At 59.9% G+C, this 18,755-nt stretch overlaps 1 protein-coding gene across 2 annotated transcripts in view; it reads right to left on the bottom strand.

Moving 5' to 3' along the window:
* Positions 1-18,755, bottom strand: part of SCUBE1 (signal peptide, CUB domain and EGF like domain containing 1) — a 130,633-nt gene that overhangs the window by 20,523 nt on the left and 91,355 nt on the right. For both annotated transcript variants that reach the window (XM_058741094.1, XM_058741095.1), the window contains 4 exons: positions 15,373-15,489; positions 8,868-8,990; positions 6,688-6,804; positions 5,037-5,159 (listed from right to left, as the gene is read on the bottom strand). In XM_058741094.1, coding sequence (XP_058597077.1) covers positions 5,037-5,159; positions 6,688-6,804; positions 8,868-8,990; positions 15,373-15,489 — 480 coding nt within the window. The remainder of the gene's footprint in view (positions 1-5,036; positions 5,160-6,687; positions 6,805-8,867; positions 8,991-15,372; positions 15,490-18,755) is intronic.

Below are 18,755 nucleotides of genomic sequence, written 5' to 3'. Positions count from 1 at the left end.
GTGGATCAAAGACCTAAGAGCTACAATGCTAAAGCTTTTTAGAAGAAAACAGGTGTAAATCTTTGGGATTTACGAAGATTGGATTATTCAGTGGTTTCTTAAAAATGACATCCAAAAGGAAACAAATAGGTAGATTGGACTTTATGAAAATTGTGCTTTATGAACCTTTGTGCTTCAAAAGACACCGCCAAGAGAATGAAAAGACAATTCACAGAATGGGGAAAATTCCTCGCTGACCCTGTATCTGGTGAGAATATACGTAGATTATATGTAGATGTCTCATAACCGAATAATAAAGACAAATAGCACAATTACAAAATGGGCAAAAGATCTGAATAGACATTTCTTGAAAGAAGATCTACAAACAGCCAACAAGCACACGAAAAGGTGCTCAACACCACTAGCCGTCAGGGAAATCCAAACTGCAATGAGAAAGCGTTTCGCCCCCACGGGGTCGGCTATAATCAAAAAGTCAGAAAATAACAAGTGTGGGTGAGGATGTGGAGAAAATGGAACCTTATCCACTGCTGGTGGGTGTCAAATGGTGAAGCTTCTTTGGAAAACAGGCTGGCAGCCCCTCAAAAGTTAAACCCAGCGTTACCGCACGACCCAGCCATTCTCCCCCTAGGCGTATACACAAGGAAAGCGAAAACATGTGGGCACACAGAAACGTGCACATGAGTATTTACAGCAGTATTGTTCATAACGGCCCCAAACTGGAAATAGCCCGAATGCCCTATTCGGATAGATAATGGATGAATGTTATCCATGAATGGGTAAATGATGAATGGATAAATAAAATGTGGTATAACCATACAATGGAGTGTAACTGGGCAATAAAAAGGAACAAAGCAGTGACGCGGGCTACAGCATGGGTGAACCTTGAAAACATGAGGCTAAATGAAATAACAAGCCAGTCACAAGAGGCCACATGGCACACGATTCCACTTATCCAGTGTCCAGAATTGGCGAATCCACAGAGACAAAAGTAGACGGTGGTTGCCTACGGCTGGGGGGTTGACTGCTATGGGCACAGGGTTTCCTTTCGGGACGGCGATGAAGACGTCCTAAAATGGCCTGTGGCTGCACAGCCCTGTGATTCTCCTAAACACCACTGAGCTGTGCGCTAAATGGGGGAATTGGATGGCATGGGAATGATATCTCAATAAAGCTGCCGATAAAAACAAAAAACAAAAGGAAGAGAGACAATACTAAGGCCGGATACACAGGAACGGTCCAGGCTGGAATCAAGCCCCAAGGGACTCACGCTGGCTCTGGCGGCCAAGCCTGTGGCCCGCTGTAGGGCCTGCGGAATTGTTACCGATAAAGGGCGGATAGGTAAACGGACAGCTGTGGCGTTCGACTTAGCAGTGCTTTGGAAACAGAGAGGTTTCCTGCCCGTAACTGAAATGCGGAGGCCCACACTACGAGGGATGAAAGTCAGAGGAGATGCTTCTGGGATCACCACGCTGAATGGGCTGCTCTGACCGTGATCCCTAGGCCAGGACTTCCGACAGTGCAGAGAGGCGCATCCGTGGAGAGGCGCGGGGATTCCAGCACAGGCACACGACGTCTGCCTGCCTGCTCTGGAAAGGGGCCAAGCGGGACAGTCGTGTGGCAAGCTCCCTGAGGGTGCCATCTGGCGAGCCAGGACGGCCCCCTGGAACCACCAGACGGCCTCATATGGACGTGCGCTAACGTTTTCTTCAAGATAGCTCGTCCCAGTAGGGACAAACCAACCGGCTGTGGTGGCAGACGACGTGGTGAGAAACTCTCCCAGGACAGCGCAGGACTGGAACCAAACCCTCGGGGACCCCTTGGGCATCCCCAAGTGGATTTTATGGGTTATACATGTGCGCTCATAATAACCACGTTTCCTTTCTGAGTGAACCAAAGCAGTTGCTTGTTGGAAAAAACCCCAGCACTCGTAGGAGCTAAAATATACTAGACCTTGTGTTCCTTATTTGGGACATTCCGACTCATTTATTTAGAAATATGCAGACACCCTTTTACTGGGAGGGTAATTCGTAAATCACTCGGAAGGTTCACTGTCTTTTTACCCCGTATCTTTGGGGGGAAAACAGAGGTGGCTTTTTCAGAACTTACTACAAAGTGCACAACTGACAGCTCTTGAACTGGGTGGGGTTCCTGAGAAGCTCCAGAAGCTGGTTGCACACAAACCAGCTACACCCCAAGATGCTCGGGACAGGTAGCAGCGGTTACGAAGCTCTCGCCTAAGACCACTGGGATGAATTCTCCCTGATGCTTGCAACCACTGTTTTCCACACACTCCGTTACACGCCTTTGGGCTTCATTCTTCGGGTCACGCTTTCCCACCTGATGCATTTAAGGTTATATACACTTTTGATTTACCCTATCACGCTTCCTTTGCCAATGATAACTGGCCTGGCTCCTGGCCTTGCTACTGACAGCCACCATCGTAATTCTTTAGATCCGTCCTCCCAAACTACAGCTGGGGAAATGGATACCGAAAAGCAGGATAAAGTGAGTTACGCATGCCTTATTAATTACGCCCCTCTTTGTAGACCATACAGAGAAGAGAAGGAGGACGCCCTTGTGCTGGGAGAGGTGGATTCTGCTATCTGGCAACATAACCGACTGGCTATCACAACCCAACACCCACAGACAGTATCCCTACAGCCCCCCGGAGGTGGAGCCCATCTCTTGTATGGGATCTGGCTCGTCAGCGCCACCCAGGACCGCAAGCTGACTGTTCTGCGGGGCTCTCGCACTGTCCCGAGTGGGTGGCTCTCCCCACCCCTCGGTGAACGCCGCCTTCTTGCGAATCATCTGAAGCTAGAACACCCTTCCGAGAGACACCAACAGCACCTGGTGGAACTGATCATGGAGGCCGTCGGTCCCACGCGTAGGAATCGGACAGCTCCAAGTGGTCATCGAAGACGTGCCCCTCGTGTTGGGTGACAATAACACAGTCACGGCATGGTGCGGGGGGGCAGGACGGACCAGTCTGTCTTCCTGGTGCAAGCGGTCGTGGGTAACAGGAAGACCCTGGATTTTCTTTTGGCCACCGTGGGGGTGTGTCACTGCCAGCCCTTCACTCTGAACCTGGACTCGCAGCAGAGGTGCTGGGACAACCCACATTGCGGTAATGAGGGAAAGCAACCTGAACGCCGAGGGTGGCCTCGGGGAGTTGGTGGAACCAGTTTTCTTGGTCAGCCCCGGGGAACTCTTAGATCACGGGTCTGGAGGGCCTTCCGGCACCTTCCAACAAGGTTACGCTTGTTCGTGTCAGTCACCCCACATCTAGCGTCCAGAATGCTAACTGCTTCTACGTCGTCACCGTGGTCCTGGCAGATGACTTAAGATACAGGAACGGGGTAAGATCCCGCGGACTGACAGTGACAGACAATCAGACCCCCGATGACCCTTTGTGGGGGGTGGGCGGCAGCGTGAGGACCTAGACAAGCCCCCGCGGCCTCTCCTGCAGCGCTGACGGAGGGCGGGGCGGCCGGAAGGGTGCTGAGAATAAAAATGCCCCTTCCCCCTTCCCTAGGGAAAGCCTGCTGGCCCGCAGCTTTGGTAACAAGTAAATGGCAGGCCTGGCAGGACCCTAACCAGTCAGTAGACACGTCTCTGAAAGCCAATCCATCCACGACAGCCCCAGGCTTGGAGATTCAGCCATCGGGTGGCAGATTCACTCAGCGATCAGTCTACCAAGGCTGGAGTCAACCCATTCTTCCTCGGTACGCAGCACAAGCCACACCCCGGGTCACATACCACCCAATCCTTTGTCTCCAGCACAGCCCCTAACGGGCTCCCCCCTGCAACTCAGGACGAGACCAGCGGTCTGCTTTGCTCACCAAGACTGCCTGAACAGCACAGCATTCCTTACTTAAGCGAGCAATACATTCAGCCTTTTGGTATCAGATGGCGAGTGACGGTATCCATTCTTTAATACGTTCACTCATTCGTTCAGCAAGTATTTACTGAGCGCTTACAACTGCCAGGCTCTGTTCTAGGCGCTGGGGATTCAGTGGCGAACAAGACAGGAATATGTGCTCAGCCGCGTAAAGCGCGCATACGTCTGGCGGTGGGAAGCCCAATGACAGAAAAAGCAAAGTGGGGAGGCAGGGGGGCGGGAGGGGGGCGGAGGTGCTCAGGGAAGGCCGCCCAGAGCAGACAGCTACAGGGGCGAGGAGACTCCAGGCCAAGAGGAGAGCACGGGCACAGTCACGTCAGTTGGGGGGGGTCGAGGTCACTGAGGCTGGCATGGGGCGAATGCGGGTGAGGGCAGAAGGCCACCAGGCCAGGGTGTAGAAGCCTCTGGGCCACCCTAAGAATTCTGGTTTTGCTTCCGCTTGGAGAGGGGTCCTGGAGGGCTCTGAGCAGGGAGGGACACACCCCGAGTCAGGTTTAAAAGGCTCGCTCTGACTACCCCGGGCATGTTAGAGCACCGCGGGGCAGGGATCCGAGAGCCCTTTCGGGGCCGTGGCCCCAGCACCCAGAACAGGCCTGGTGCCTGGTGGGCAATCATGTGCTCGTAAAACCAGAGAATGTGGGGGGTTGTCCAGAGTTCAGCCCAGAGCTGCCCCGTCTCCGGTGCAAGTCAGCGGAGGACACGGGAACCCCACGCTCTCTGGGAGCCCATCTCCCTACCTGTGTCGGACGCTGTGGGGCTGGTGGCCTGGGCAGGTGGCGGGGATGCCAAGACCCAGGGGCTCCCCTCCGGGCCCTGGTGCCGCTGCAGCCCGAGTAACCAGCCCCTCCCCTCTCCCAGCTTCCTGGGCAGGACAAGGGGGGGCCTCAAGCTGCACGCCCTGAGCCCCGGGCCTTCACCTCGGTGACCCCTCCCCCCCCACAGGTCCGCTTCTGTGCCTCTGACGCACCCCAAGTGTGCCCTCTTCCGCAAGCCCCGCTTCCCGTCAGCCGCATCCCAGGCGAGGTCGCCCCCGTGCCGCTCGCCCCGCCCTGACAGGCCCCTGCCCCTCCCGCCCAGGCCCCGGGTGGAAGGGGGGAAGCCAGCGCCCAGGCCCTCCTCGTGGGTCCCCACTCACCCACACAGTCCTTCCGGTTCCAGTGGAGCCGCCTCCCCGGGGGACAGACGCATTCGTAGCTGCCCTTGGTGTTGACGCAGCCCTGGTCGCAGCTCCCGTTGTTCACGCTGCACTCGTCCACGTCTGCAAGCGCAGGTGGGGGTGAGGGCGGGAGGCTGGCAGGGCAGGGCCGCCCAGGACGAGAGGGCCGAGGATCCCGACCCCGACGACAGCCCGACACCGTCCTCGGATGCAGACGTGCGGCCGCACGCGTCACACGCGGGAGCGCACACACACGCGGACGCCGGCCCACGTCCCTCCCCCGCCGGGGACCGTAGCGGTTTGCTGAACTTGAGCGGCTGTGCCCAGACTGGGGGGGAGGGCAGAGGCGGCACAAAATTAAAGTGCCAAGCAGGTCTCATGGGGCCCGGTCGTGAGGCTTCTCTTACCAGGGCCGCTCCCTCCTGGGCCCCGGGCCCCAGTGTCAAGGAAGCCGCCTCCGAGGCCCTTCCTTCGCTGACCACCAAGGAACCATGGCCCCCCCTGGAGATGGGGACGGGCTGGGCCACACTCACACTGGGGTGCCCGGCTCTGAGCATCTGGGTGGCCGGGATTTGGGCAGCGGCAGGCCCAGGGGAGCTAGTGCCCGGGTTTTGGGGGGGGTCCCTCCAGAAGAATCTGCAGCCCACCCCAGGAGCCACCCCCGTGCCCCACACCAGCTGTGCCCGATCATGTCGCTGTCTGACCCCATCCCACCCGCAGAGCCGCCCAGCAGAGGGAGTGTGGTCACAGGAAATGAGGCCCCTAGGACCTCGGGGCCATTCTGATCTCTTCCCACCTTCACCTGCCGCCCTGCGCCTCTCCAAGTCCCATCGTCTATAGCTAAGCACATCTAGAACCTTCCCCTTCTCTGGACGCCGCCCCCCCCCCCCTCCCCCCCGACTTCACCCGAGCTCTGGAGCTCTGGCTCCCATGCCTGGAGTTGCCTCCCTATTGGTGCCCCGGGTTCCTCTCTCCCAAACACGTGGCAGCTAGTGACCTCGTTACACGGACATGGCCATGTCACACCCCTACTCAAACCCTCCAACAGTCTCTCTTCGCCCTGGGGGTAAAACCCAAGTCACCTCCAGGGCTCACCAAGCCTTGCCTCCTCCCTGCCTGCATCTCCCACCACGTTCTCCTTCCCTCACGGGGCTCTACAGGCTGCTTCTTGGCCCCTCGGTGCTGCCTCGGTGACTTTGCACGTGCTGATCCTTCTGGCCTGCTTCCTTCACCTTGTGCCGGACACCTCTCCTTTAGGGTCCCCCCACTGTCTCCACACGCCTCCCTTCTCTGTCGTCACCCTCTCCCGCTGGCATGAGCCATCTGTGGGATTCTCTGTGTGGCAGTCATCCCCGATCCGGACCGAGGTCCTCTGGAGCTGCCGTCCGCAGGCCTGAGGCCACAGCCTGGCAGAGGCCGGGCCCCTTAGCAGACGCTTGCCGCTCCCTCCCCCATCCTCCACTCTGCTCTTGGCTGAGCCCCTCTGCCCACCAGCCCCCAGCCTTGCTTAGGTCCCCTCCCGGCCCTCCGGAGTCAAGGTCAGGGTGAGGGTGTGGGGCGCAGCGTGGGTGGCCGTGTGGCCAGGCGCGTGCCTCGGGGGGGAGGTGGCCCTGGCGGGCGGGCTGCAGACCTCCGCAGTGGGTTGTCCCGTAGAGTGTGTAGCCGCGGTGACACAGGCACTGGAAGCTGCCCGGGGAGTTGATGCAGATGTGGTCGCAGGTCCTCTCGAAGGAGCACTCGTCGATGTCTGTGTGGCCACAGGGAGACAAAGTGTGTTTTCCTATTCGCTTCAAGATGTCTCTTGAGGCAGTAAGGAAAACAGCCCAAACAGAAGGGGGTATGCCACTCACGAGGGTTAACAAGGTAGCCTTGACACTATGTGAAATTTGATCCTGAGCTTCCTGGTGGCCAGAGTAAAAAAGGAAAAAGGGTCACAGAGTGCTTGTTATCGGACAGAAAGGAAGAAATGAACCACATGCTCATAGGAGACAAGCCTGTCCTGGCCAAAAATTCTGAGGAAAATGGCTCTCGTGGGATAGCCGACGGGGCTCCTGAGGGCCAAACAGACACTGACCCACCTCTCCATGGGCACCGTTCGCTCTTGGAGTACACTGAATGTGACCACACATATTGACGATATACATGTGTTTGTAATAATTCCAGCACAAGCGAGGAATCGCACTGTGGGTGCTCCAAGGAGGATATGATCCCTCCCTGCAGCAGAATCTGGGAAGATCTCCTGGTACTTGTGGCATCTGGGCTAGGCCTGGAAGGATGGGACTAACTCGGCAGTTAGGAATGGAAGTGGGGGAAGGGCACTCCAAGCAGCGGCTGGGAGGGGGGAACGAGGCACCAGGGGACTATGTGGAACTCAGGGGGGTGGGGAGGGGTGTCTGAGGTCCCCATCCCAAGGGCCGGAGTGCCAGGCAAAGGAAGGCAGGCTCCTCCCTGCTGGAGCTGGGGAGCCCAGGCTGGTGCTGGAGCAGGGCTGGGAAGTGGCCAGAGCCCCAGGGCCTCAGAGAGGGGGGCCTGGTAGAGGGTGGAGGGGACTGGCTGGAACCCAGAGGCAGACGCCTCATCGCCTCCTCTCGGCAGCTGCCCACCTCTCTCGTGGGACAGCTGGGGGTACAAAGTCAAGGGCTCTCCCTGAGCCCTCCACAGACCTCGGCAAGGCAGGTGGAGAAGCTAAGTCCGAGCGTAGAGGAGCCTGGACAGGTGCTGTGCTCCCAACAGGCCTCACGCCCTGAGAGGAAGATAGAACCCGGAGATCCACCGAGGGATGAGGAGGCGGAGCCCGGGAGGGGACTTGCCGGGCTCAGGTCACATGACAGGCTGGCGGCAAGCCAGCCCCGGCCCCTCCCTCACGTAGGTGCCCTTGGGAGAGCACAGCCCTCGCCGCTCATGGCAGCGCGCTGCCCCAGGGCCAGCCTTGAGCCCCACTAACAGGCAGGAGATACAAGCCCTATGGCCCGACTCAGCGGTGTGCAGCCTGCCACAGAGGAAAGGACTCGTCTGCAAGAGTCACTGATGATGAAACTGAGCCACGCTCCTGCCACACAGGACACCCTGGCTACTGCCCCGGGACACCCCTGTCTTCTCAATGACCTCATACAGTTCCACGGGGCTCCTTACGGCTCCCCGAACTCTCCTTGGGTGGGTTTACCTCCCTGGCTTCTCCAGGAAAATGCCTATTCACCACTGTCCCCTCCACCAGGAAGTCTTCCCCGACTACTCTCTCCACTGCCCATCCTCTGGGCTCCTCCTGCAGCCCTGAAGTCTCCTGGACTTGTGCTGGGCTGTGATGCTTGGCTTCTGCCCAGGCCTGTCATCACCCCATTGGCTCCTTGCAGGCACCCGGGAACCCTAAGGAAGGACTGCAGGAAAGTGTAATGTGCCCTGCCTTCCAGCAGGTGGTAGCATCTCACCTCCGAAGCCTCCGAAGGAGGCCTGGGACCACAGGGATGGAGGGTGGAGCTTCTGAGCTCTGCCTGGACTCACTGTGACCCCCCTGCCCCCCTCCCATCCCCGGGCGCATGTGCAGATGCCTTTCCGGGCCTCACTTTCCCATCCATAAAGGGGCAGGTTGGCCTCGGTGGCTTCTGAGGGCCCCCAGAGTCCTGAAGGACAGAGAAGGCGGGGGCGGGGGGGGGGTGGGGCAGGTGCACATGCTGGGAATGGGAAATCCACAGCTGCTCTCTCACAACAGCAGGGCTGATGAACCTGGCCCTGGGCCTCTGCTCCTAGGAGCCTGCATAAGCCCGAGGTGGGCGGGACAAGGACGGGGTGTCCCGGGGTGCACGGGAGGCTCACCTTGGCACGTCCGCTCATCGGTCAGCAGCTTGTAGCCCTTCCGGCAGCCACACTCGAAGCTGCCCACGGTGTTGCGGCAGAAGTGGTCACAGCCTCCGTTGTTGGCCAGGCACTCGTTGATGTCTGCGGGGACCAAGCAGGCGGGGCAAGGCGAGTGGGCTTGGCCACCAGGTGGGGGGACAGTTCGTCTCTGCTCCTGACTGCCGATGGCCCCCCATCTGAGCACAGCGAGCAAGGGGCCTGGCTCACAGCAGTGGGGGTCAGGAGGATGAGTCATCCCGCCTCCCCCAGACTGGGCATTCGTGGCATAGAAGGGAGAGGAGTGACGTGTGCTGTGCCCGGCAAGATGACAGGGACAATGACGTCCACCGTGTCCTTCCACGTGCACATTTGGGGCGTCAGTGTGGCCTGGAGCAGGCTGGCTGCTTCCCGATGGCCGTGACCTTGGGCAAGCTACTGACCCTGGAGCCTTGGCTCCCCGGCTGTAAGACAAGGGTCAGAAGCACACCTTGGAAGGACACCATGAGGATTAAATGACAGTCCTGGGGGCTGGGGGCTGGTGCTTAGGGAGGGCTCAGTCAACAATTTGTCGCTTTAACGCCCCCGCTTTACTGATGGGAAACGGAGGCTTAGAAAGGTAACTGTGTTCTAGGGGGGTTGCTAACGTCCCCGGTTCTTGCCTGTTGGCCTAAGTGGATTCTTCACTCATCATTTAACCAGCTGTGGCTGTACCCTAAAGGTCACCGGGCCCAACCCCGTGCAATAAAGGGCCCTTCCCAAACATCCCTGCCAGTTGGCTTCTCCTTGCATACCTCTGGTGATGGAGGGCTTTCTCCTTCACAGCATGCCTGTTGGCTGATGCATCACCAGCTTCTCCCTGACTCCTGTGAGTTCCCTCCTGCCTCCCCTGCCCTGCTTCTCTGGGTTTTGCTCTCTGGACTCCAGGCCAGCCCGGCAGACCGTGTCATCAGAGACCTCATCCCTGAGGTCTCTTCTTGGTCCAAAGTTCCTCTTGGGCCCTGACCCCAAGGCTCCCCATGCTGACATGACCCAGCAAGCAGTAACAGATGACTTTCAGAATGGTGTTTTCACCCTGGATTGCGGGGGGTGAAAGGAAGCGATGGAAAACAGAAAGGACTTCTCTGTGTTGGCCAAAGGCCACATCTCTGCAGAGTGGCTGACTCAGACTCCAGCTATCGCTGAGCCTGTCCTGAATGTGAGGGCCCAGGTGCCCCTGTCCCATGAGCAAGGTCCATCTGCCCCCTTTGTGCCGAGCTCCATGGAGGAGACTCCGTCCCATCTCAGCGGCTCCAAATCTCAGATGGAGCCTCACTTCTTCTTCCTCAAACCAAACAAGCTGGACCTGACACGTGCAGAAAGTCCTAGAGCAGTGCTCCCGCAGAGTGCTCTCCAACAAGATAAAACCCAAGTGTGGCCCAGGACACTAGGAGAAGGAGGCTTTTATAGACAGCAAGGCTGAGGGGCCAGGCCTGGGGTGGGGGTGGGGGGCTCAGTCGGTTAGGCGTCTGACTCTTGATTTCGGCTCAGGTCACGATGGCACGATTCGTGGGATCGAGCCCCACGATGGGGCTCCGAGCTAATAGCACAGCACCCGCTTGAGATTCTCTCTTCCTCTCTCTCTCTGCCCCTCCCCTGCTCTCATGTGCTCACACACATACTCTCTCTCTCAAAATAAATAACCTTAAAAAAAAAAAAAAAGACGGCAAGGCTGCAACCCTCCCACCCCCGGCAGGCAGTTCTCAGAGCCTCTGGGAGGAGACTGGCACAACACCGGGGGCCCAGCGAGCCTGGCAGGGGCGGACCCCAGAGCTGCTTTTCTGGGGAGCCCCCGTGGGAACCGCCTCTGAGGAGTGCAGGACACCCAATGGGCGTGCCCCTGCATCTCCTCGCCCTTGGTTGCCCCCCTCTCCATGCACCCCCACCCCAAAGACCCATTCGGTTTGCAAAATCTGGTGACTCTGGCACGGGGAGGAGGCGGAGGAGGGGAACCGGAGGTGGTCCCCACTAAGTGAGGCCTGCGGTTCGGCCTGCCTGGCCCTGACTCCTGCTGTGCCACCTCCTGGGTGACTTCACCCCTCTAAGTACAGTAGGTGCTGTATATGTGCGCAGCGAGATGATCGCTCACGACAATCTCAGCTCTGGACAGCTCTGTACACGCCCATGTTCCAGGAGCAAAAATGCCCAAGGGTAAGGCTGCCCAGACCCCAAGGCAGGTAGTCGGACCCTCTGGGGGGTCCCTGCACCTACTGGGTACAACCTCATGCTGGCGACTGGGCCAAGCGCTTTGTGGCAAGGCCTTGTGTGATCGTCAAAATGACCGGGGGATCAGATTCCCCGTTTTACAGGGGGGGGGGGGGTCACAGCTACACGCAGGAGCCAGCTTGGAGCCCAGCTCCAGCTGTCTCCAAAGACGAGCCTTCTCCAGTGCACCCTGCTGGCCCTGCGGCCTCCAGAGAAAGCAGACATCAAGTCCAGTTGAGGGCCTGTCCAGGGCAGAGGCTTGGACATCTCTCTTGTCCTCTCCCCCTGGGGATTATGGGAAGATGGGGAAATTTCTTAAAAACATTTTTTAATGTTTACTTATTTTCGAGAGAAAGAGTCAGACTGTGAGCAGGGGAGAGGCAGAGGGACAGGGAGACACAGAATCTGAAGCAGGCTGCAGGCTCTGAGCAAGCCGTCAGCACAGAGCCCGATGCGGGGCTCGAACCCACAGACTGTGAGATCGTGACCTGAGCCGAAGTCGATGCTTAACCGACTGAGCCACCCAGGCACCCAGGAAGATGGCAGGAGAGTGGAGGCCCGTCTCGGCTCTGACCCAGGGAGCTGTGTGATCCTGGGCAGGGAAAGGCGCCTCTCTGAGCCTCAGGTCCCCCATCTGTGAACCGGGCTGCCAACAGGCACCTCTCACAGACTGAATCCGCAGACGGGGTCTGCCTCTTCAGGAATGCCTCAGGGCTTCTGGACCCCCCAGCCCCATCCCTATCCCCATGTGGGCCTGTCAGCTGAGGGACTGTCACAGCAGCCAGACAGGCCGTGGGAGGCATGCTTGCTTGAGGCCAGGCTGGTGGAGAGGCTGCCTGGGGGTCCGAGTGGGAGAAGTGCCCCCCGCTCTAGCCCGAGATGCAGTCACGCAGGCCCTGGACCTTCATTCTGACGGGCCTTGGCCCCTCTAAGGCTCCTCTCCCTCTTCACCCTGCCCCCACCTCCACCAGGCAGCCAGCAGTCCTGTACCTGCTTACAAGTCTTCTGTGGCCCCGGGTCATCCCAGGACGAAGGCCCAGCCCTGTTTGCAGGCCCTCCCCTTGGCCTCCTCGGCCCGGATGCTCTGCCCTCCTCTTTCTGTGTACTTGACTTCTGCCTTGGTGGCCCAGACTCCGGCTGCCTCACTCGGGGCAGCCCCCACCGCAGCTTGGGAACCACCACCTCTCTAGGAAGACTTTGCTGACGTTCCCTTCGTCAGCGTGGGCTGTCCCCTTGTCATGGGACCTGGCCTCAGCGGGGGGCGGCGAGAGGGCCCCGAGGACACAGATGGGGAATCTGGCTCCCGTCTGGAGCCCCAGGGCCCAGCAAGAGGCTGCACAGAGTGTATTCGCTGATGAATGACGAATGAATGAGTTACGGTGGCTAAGAGCAGGGCTCTTGAGGGCCTTGGGCCATCAAGGAGAACTTTCAGCCGTATCAGCAATGTTCAAGCATCAGTGGGAGGGGGCACAGCCTGGAAACCCAGGGGCCATGTGGGGGGCTTTTGGGTGGGAGTGGGCTGATGTCACCCTAGGGCAGCCTCGTGGGGAGGGCAAGCCGCTGGGCTGGGCTCGCTGGGCAGAGTGAGGGAGAAGAGGAAACAGGTGGTGGGTGGGCATTCTTCAGACTGTTCTGGAAGGTGTTGGGAGGAGGGCCTGGTGTCTCTGAGGAAATCCGGGCTCCAGCTCAGGGAGTTGAGGCTCCAGACCTCCCTCCTCTCAGAAGAGCCCATTAGCAAGGTGCCCCCCTTCCCAATATCAAACAGGTGCAGCACCAAACAGGGGGCCTTGAGATTGGACCCCTGCCGTGCCCACACTGTTGAAAACAAAGCTGGGGGCAAATCCTTCAGACAACTCCACAGCCCTCATGTTTCAGGCAGGACCCCCCCCTCCCCTCCCCTCTTCTATGCCGGTCTCCACATGCCCGTGTGACCCCTGTGTGCTCAGGGCTTTCAGCTCTGGATTTTCCAAGACCTCTGTTACCTTTACCCTCTAGTCACGGGTCTTGCTTCACCATGGCTTTTGGCTTCCAGAACATACTAAACCTTTGAAATCACTCCTTTGATATCCCCTTCTGGGCCCGGGCCAACGCCAGGGTGTGCACGCCCACCGAGGAGGCAAAGCCCCGGGGCCGGGGATTCCCAGCCGGCCGGTCCTGCCAGGTGCCCGCGCCCTGACCTGCACCTCACCGGCGGCCCCGGAGAACTCGGGCGGTGAGCACGAGGCTCTGGGACCCCAAATCCTGGGGTCTGGAGGTCAGCGTTTGTTCCCCAGTGTTCCCTGAGTTGAAGACGTCATGATGCTCATCACATCGGGCAGTTCTAGACCCATGCCAGTCCTGAAATGCCAACTTGTACGACAACATCCGGACTGCTCTGCTTACCGCCGCCTCCGCCTGGTCCAAGCCGGGTCGTCTCCAGCCCGGGTGACGACAGCAGCTGCCTCACTGCTCCTCCAGACCCCGCTCAGAGCCCCGTCCAAGCGGTGGTCAGGGACCGGCTCAAAATGCAACCCCGGGCCCGTGCTGCCCCTGTTCAGTGGTGTCTGGGGGCTCGCCAAGGCTCAAAGGGTACAGGGCCGAGACCTCCCCGGCACACAGGCCCCGCAGCATCTGGCCTGGCCTCCCCCGCATCTCACAGACCGGGGCGCACAAGATGTCTTTGGGGCCTTAAAGCCCTTGGCCTCTGCACGGCCGCCCCCATGCTGCTGGAAACGCGGCCCGGTAGTGCCTCTCCCCGCGCCCTCCCCGCCCCGGTGCGGGGCAGGCTCCGGTCCTCAGTCTTCTGCCGGGCGGTACGCCATCCAGCACCCAGCGGTCTGTAATACACGTCCATCTCGGTGATTTTAAAAGCTGAAAAGCTGTCTTTTGCATTCGCTAGAACGGGAGGCGGAGCGGCCTGACTTTACCCTCTTCGGCCCCAGCTCAAAGGGCACGGGGCCAGGCCTGCTGCGACGCCGCTGGCTGTGAGGACGGCCGGGACTGCGGGGAGCCCTGGCCGGTCCCCCCTACATCGAGTCCATGTGTCACAAGCGGGCACCGAGCGGGCAGAGCGGGGGCTACGGAAGGGCTTTCTTTTCAAACAAACAGGTGGAAGGACCTCTGCTTCTGTCAATAACCCCTCGGTTCTTCCCCACAAGGCAGCTCAGAAGGAGTCAGATGCTGTCTAGTTTTACAGGCTTAAGAGAAAAGCCCACCTCAGACTATTTAAAATCGCTAGAGGCCTCTGCTGTCCGTATTGTCACCCACTGGGCTCTGGAAGTTCACACTCCTCTGCCCTTCCGCTGCCTTCCAGCCAGGCCTGCTTCCTGGCAAGGCGGGGAGGCAGGTGGCCAGCGCTCCCAGGGATCCGAAGGGTCAGCTTGGGGCCTTGTGAGCAGCACTGAGGGAAGCTCTCCCTCCCCTGCAGGGGGCTCTGGTGCCTGGGGCTCCTTTGCGAGGGCTGCAGGGAGGCCCCTTCAGTCTCTGGACCTGCCAGCTCTCGCTTCTTGTTTCCTGATGGACCCCTAACACCACGAGCACCTCCGGGGGCACTCAGAACCCTGTGGGTTGAATCAGGGAGCGAGAGGGGGAGGGGCCGAGCAAGCTCCATCTGCTGTCACGTCCAGTGGCCAGGAAAGCGGTCCATTCCCGCAAGATTCTCATCCTCCCGGAACCTCATCTCTAACTGCAAGCGGAAGTCCTTCTGCACCCCTAGTCCCGAGAGCCCCCACAATTTCACTCCTCCAGCCACAAGAACACGCAGCGTTCTCTTTTTTCCAACGGTGACAAGAAGACAATCCCGTCTCTGTACAAGGAGACCTGCCCTCCCCAAACCTCCCCGGGTCGTGCCGATGCCCCAGCTCTGCCGGGTGCTCCCGCGAAGGGGAGGGGAAGGGACGGCCACAGCTCTCACCCCGGGTGTGTGTCTGTTGAGGGGACCACGATGTATCACTGTGGGCCTAGGAGGCCCTGCAGTGAAGACGCTGCTCGCCCAGCACAGCACAGCACACAGCCGGTTTCTTGGATCGCAGAGCGCCACTGTTTTGCTCAGGACCCTACCGATGCAGTGTTCTCTTGAACCCTGCTGGGGGGCACTGGTACCGACCCTCCCCCTTCTCGGCCTCTCCAGCAGAAGCCTCGGGGACCGCTGACCCCTGCCCTTGCAGTCACTCGTGGCCACACACCGGACCCGAGCGCGCGGCTCCGTCCCTGCCTGAGTGGCGAGCGCAGGGGAGTACCCGTGCCGCCGTGGCTTTGCGCTGACCTTTGCACGTCTTCCCATCCGGTTGCAGCGTGAATCCCACCGGGCAGCTGCATCGCACGCCAGTGGCTGTGTCCCTGCAGGTCCGGTCACAGCCTCCGTTGTTTACTGCACACGTCTCTGGGAGAGGGGAAAAGAGACAGAGATGCTCAGTCTCCCGGGATGGAAGCCACCATCGCCTTTCTCCATTCATGGGGGGGGGGGGGGAACCTCCTGAGAGAGGAGACCTGAATTTGAGTTCTGGCTGATGCCTTCTAGCTGTGGGCTTCCCTGAGCCTTGGGCTCCCCATCTGTAAAATGGGAGAATGACACCGTTTCCGTGGGATTGCTGGTGAGGACCCACTTCGATGATGGTGGATGGGAAACCATCTGCACACGACAGAGGGCTGTGCTTGTGTAAAGGTCTCCCCCCCACCGCACAACAGGATCAACACGGCCACGTGGAGCCATTGCTGAGATCAGCTTGGCTGGTATTTAACTGCCCAGCGCCGGATTCCTAAACCCTTGTCCTGCCTGGACTCAGACTCCAAACCCGGGGACTGGCAGTCCCTGGGGCTCTGGAACAGGTCTCAGCGTGGACTGGCTTGTGACCCTGGCCGTGGGGTTCCCAGGGGGTGGTTCCCCGAGCCCGCACACCATCCATCACCTTCATGAGGCACTCAGCTCAACATCTGTTCTCATTGAGCCATAAGCCAAAGGCATCTGGTTTTCGTCCACTTGAAACTTGTCTAGTGCGGTTTTTTTTTTTTTTCCTTCCTTTGCAAATTCAAAGGGCCTGGAGTGGCTGGGGCAGAGCCCCAGGTCATCCAACCCGTCGTGTGGTGAGAGTGATCCTCCCCAGGCCTGGAGAAGGGGCTGGCAGAGCTGGGTCACCAGGGTGCAGGTGGCCCGCACACGGAGGGGACCGTTCCTAAGGCCTCTGAGCTCTTTCTGAGCCTCTGTGTGCTTTGATTTTGTGGGAACCGTGCCTGAGTGGACTTCCCCTCTTCCCTTCCACGTTGGGAACTGAGGAGCCGAGGGCCCCATCTTTTATAACCCGAACCCCCCCTGCCTGTCTACCTTGGCTTCCTCCGCGCACCTGGCCCTGGGGGCTTTTTTCCCTGAAGCCTCCCCCTGACAGGTTTATTCCGTCTGTCCTTCTGTGGTGTCTGCATTCCTGCGGGAGTGATGACTGAATACATACCCCGATAGCCAGGAGTCCCTGCTGCTGATTCTACCAAACTCTGATGCCTTTCCTTTGAACTTCAACTCTGTGTGTGGGGGTGGGCAGGGCAGTGAGAGGCGGACATCCGGCTTTCCCTTCCGTGTGAGTGTGCAGATTCTGCGGGGGCCGTGGCGGGCCTTGTCCGGAATGTCCCGGACACAGGGGCCACCGGTGGCAGGGGACCACCGGCCCTTCTTCTCAAGGCTAATGCCTTCCCCGTGATGGGAGGAGCTGTGACTATTACTGAAAGGCAAGCATCCCGGCCCCCGACTCCTCCTGGTCTGTCTTTCCGAGGGTCTGCACAAACCCCAGCCCCGCAGCCTGGTGTGCCGGCCCAGGGGCTCGGAGGCCTCTGGCTTGCTCAGGTCCCAAGGCCCAGCTCAAAGACCACCTCCACGCAGAGCCTCCCCAGCCCCAGGCGCAGACAGGCCCCCGCCCTTCCCTGCACCAGGCTGGCCTCCGTCAGCACCAGCCACGCTCTGACCCGCACGTGGCCTGCTCTTAACCCGACTGTTAACTGGGGCAGTGGAGGTGCGCGGGCCGGGGTGTCACTCACCGAGTGACCGAAGAAGGCTACCCCTCGGGTTGGTCCTCGGCACCCTCGCCCGGCAAGCCTTCCCTCCCGAGAGAGCCGCGGTGAAGTTCAGACAAACTCCCCACTTCACAGCCACTGGTCTGGGGCCCCGCGGGGCGGGGGGGGGGGATTGCTTAACAAGCGTCAGTTTCCCCTCCTGGGGTTCTAACCAGAGAGGCCTCCCAGCCCCAAATCAAAGAGCCAGCGCAACCCTCAGGTGCCTTTTCGGCCTTTCATGTGGGACAGCCCTCTCTAGAGCGGGGCCGGAGGACCTGTCTGCTCTCCAGGTGCAGGTAATTAGGGCCCAGGCCTTGGAGAGCCGGGACGGGGGCACAGCCGGGACCTCACTCGTGACCGTGATGGCGCCTGGGGCTCCCCGTGGCAGTGGAGGCGGGGTGAGGCGGGGGCACTGAGGGCTGTGTCCCTGAGAAATGGACCTGACCAGGCAGGCTCCCGTGGGCCCTCCCCACCTCCGGAGGCCCCGATGGGGCTCGGAATCTTGGCCTTCCAGAGCGCTGGGGCCTCGGGACCCACTGGGCAGGCAGAGGCCGGGAGGAGGCTGGGGTCAGCTTGGAGGGTCACCCCCTCTCTGGCCTCTCCCCTGCTCTGGGTACACTTTTAATCTCTTATGTTGCTCTAGATGAGGTGTGGTGTCTAGACTTCAGGTCCTGAGCAAGGAGCTCTGGGCCCCCAAGAAAGGCCCTCAGGGGCTATTCTGGGTCCAGACCTCCTCATCCCATAGCACCTGGTTATGGTGGGTCACCTGCTCCGGACCCAACTCAGCCTTCCAAGCCTCGTGTGCCCCGGGCTCTTAGCAGCAAGGTGAGGCTCTCCTGCCCCCTCCACCTCCCTGGAGAGGAATCTGCCCGGGGCTGTGTGGCCGGCGAGTGGCCGAGCTGCTGGGCCCTGCTGGGTCTGACTCCAACCCACCTGACGGCCTGAAACCTCCAGCCCCGGCCCAGGACCCCACACAGCCGAGCAGGTACTATACTTTCCACATCCCTCCTGTTCCAGTGTTCTCTGTGCATCCTACCCCCACCCATCTGCCCCCTCGCCTGGGGCCCCCAGGCCTGGTCTTGCCACTTCTTTAACATCTGATTCCAGCCCCTGCCCTTACTGCTGCCATTCTGGGCCAGGCCACCAGTGTCTTCCTTTGTGACAATTACGGCCTCGCAAGGGTCCCTCTCCTCCAGACCACTGCCTTACTCTGGGAAGGACCCCGTGAGCCCTCTAGTCTCTCCCGGAACCCGCCTCTCCAAGACAGCTACTGGGTCTTTCCAAAGGCCTCTCCTCTCCCCCTGGAGAGATGAGGAGAGACCCTCCCGGGGCACAGCCCTCTACAGCCAACAGAGGATCTTCTCCTCCACTAACATCTGCTGGCCTCACAGCAGCCCCAGAGGCTGGCCTCTTTTGCAGGAAGAGAAACTGAGGCTCCAGGAAGTTAAATAGCTTGTCCAGGCAGAGGGCACCTCATATTATGAGACCCAGGGCAAAATCAAAACGAAGGGCCCTTGTTCAAAAATTAAGCATTTCAAGACAGACAACAGAGCACTCAACCAATGGGGGGGAGGCCCTTCTGAAGGCAGGGCCTGGGGCAAGCCCCCTCAC

The sequence above is a fragment of the Neofelis nebulosa genome, chromosome 8 (assembly GCF_028018385.1).
Source record: "Neofelis nebulosa isolate mNeoNeb1 chromosome 8, mNeoNeb1.pri, whole genome shotgun sequence".
Taxonomy (NCBI): domain Eukaryota; kingdom Metazoa; phylum Chordata; class Mammalia; order Carnivora; family Felidae; genus Neofelis; species Neofelis nebulosa.
Note: the sequence above shows the minus strand (reverse complement) of the source record. Positions and strands in the feature narration are given on the sequence as shown.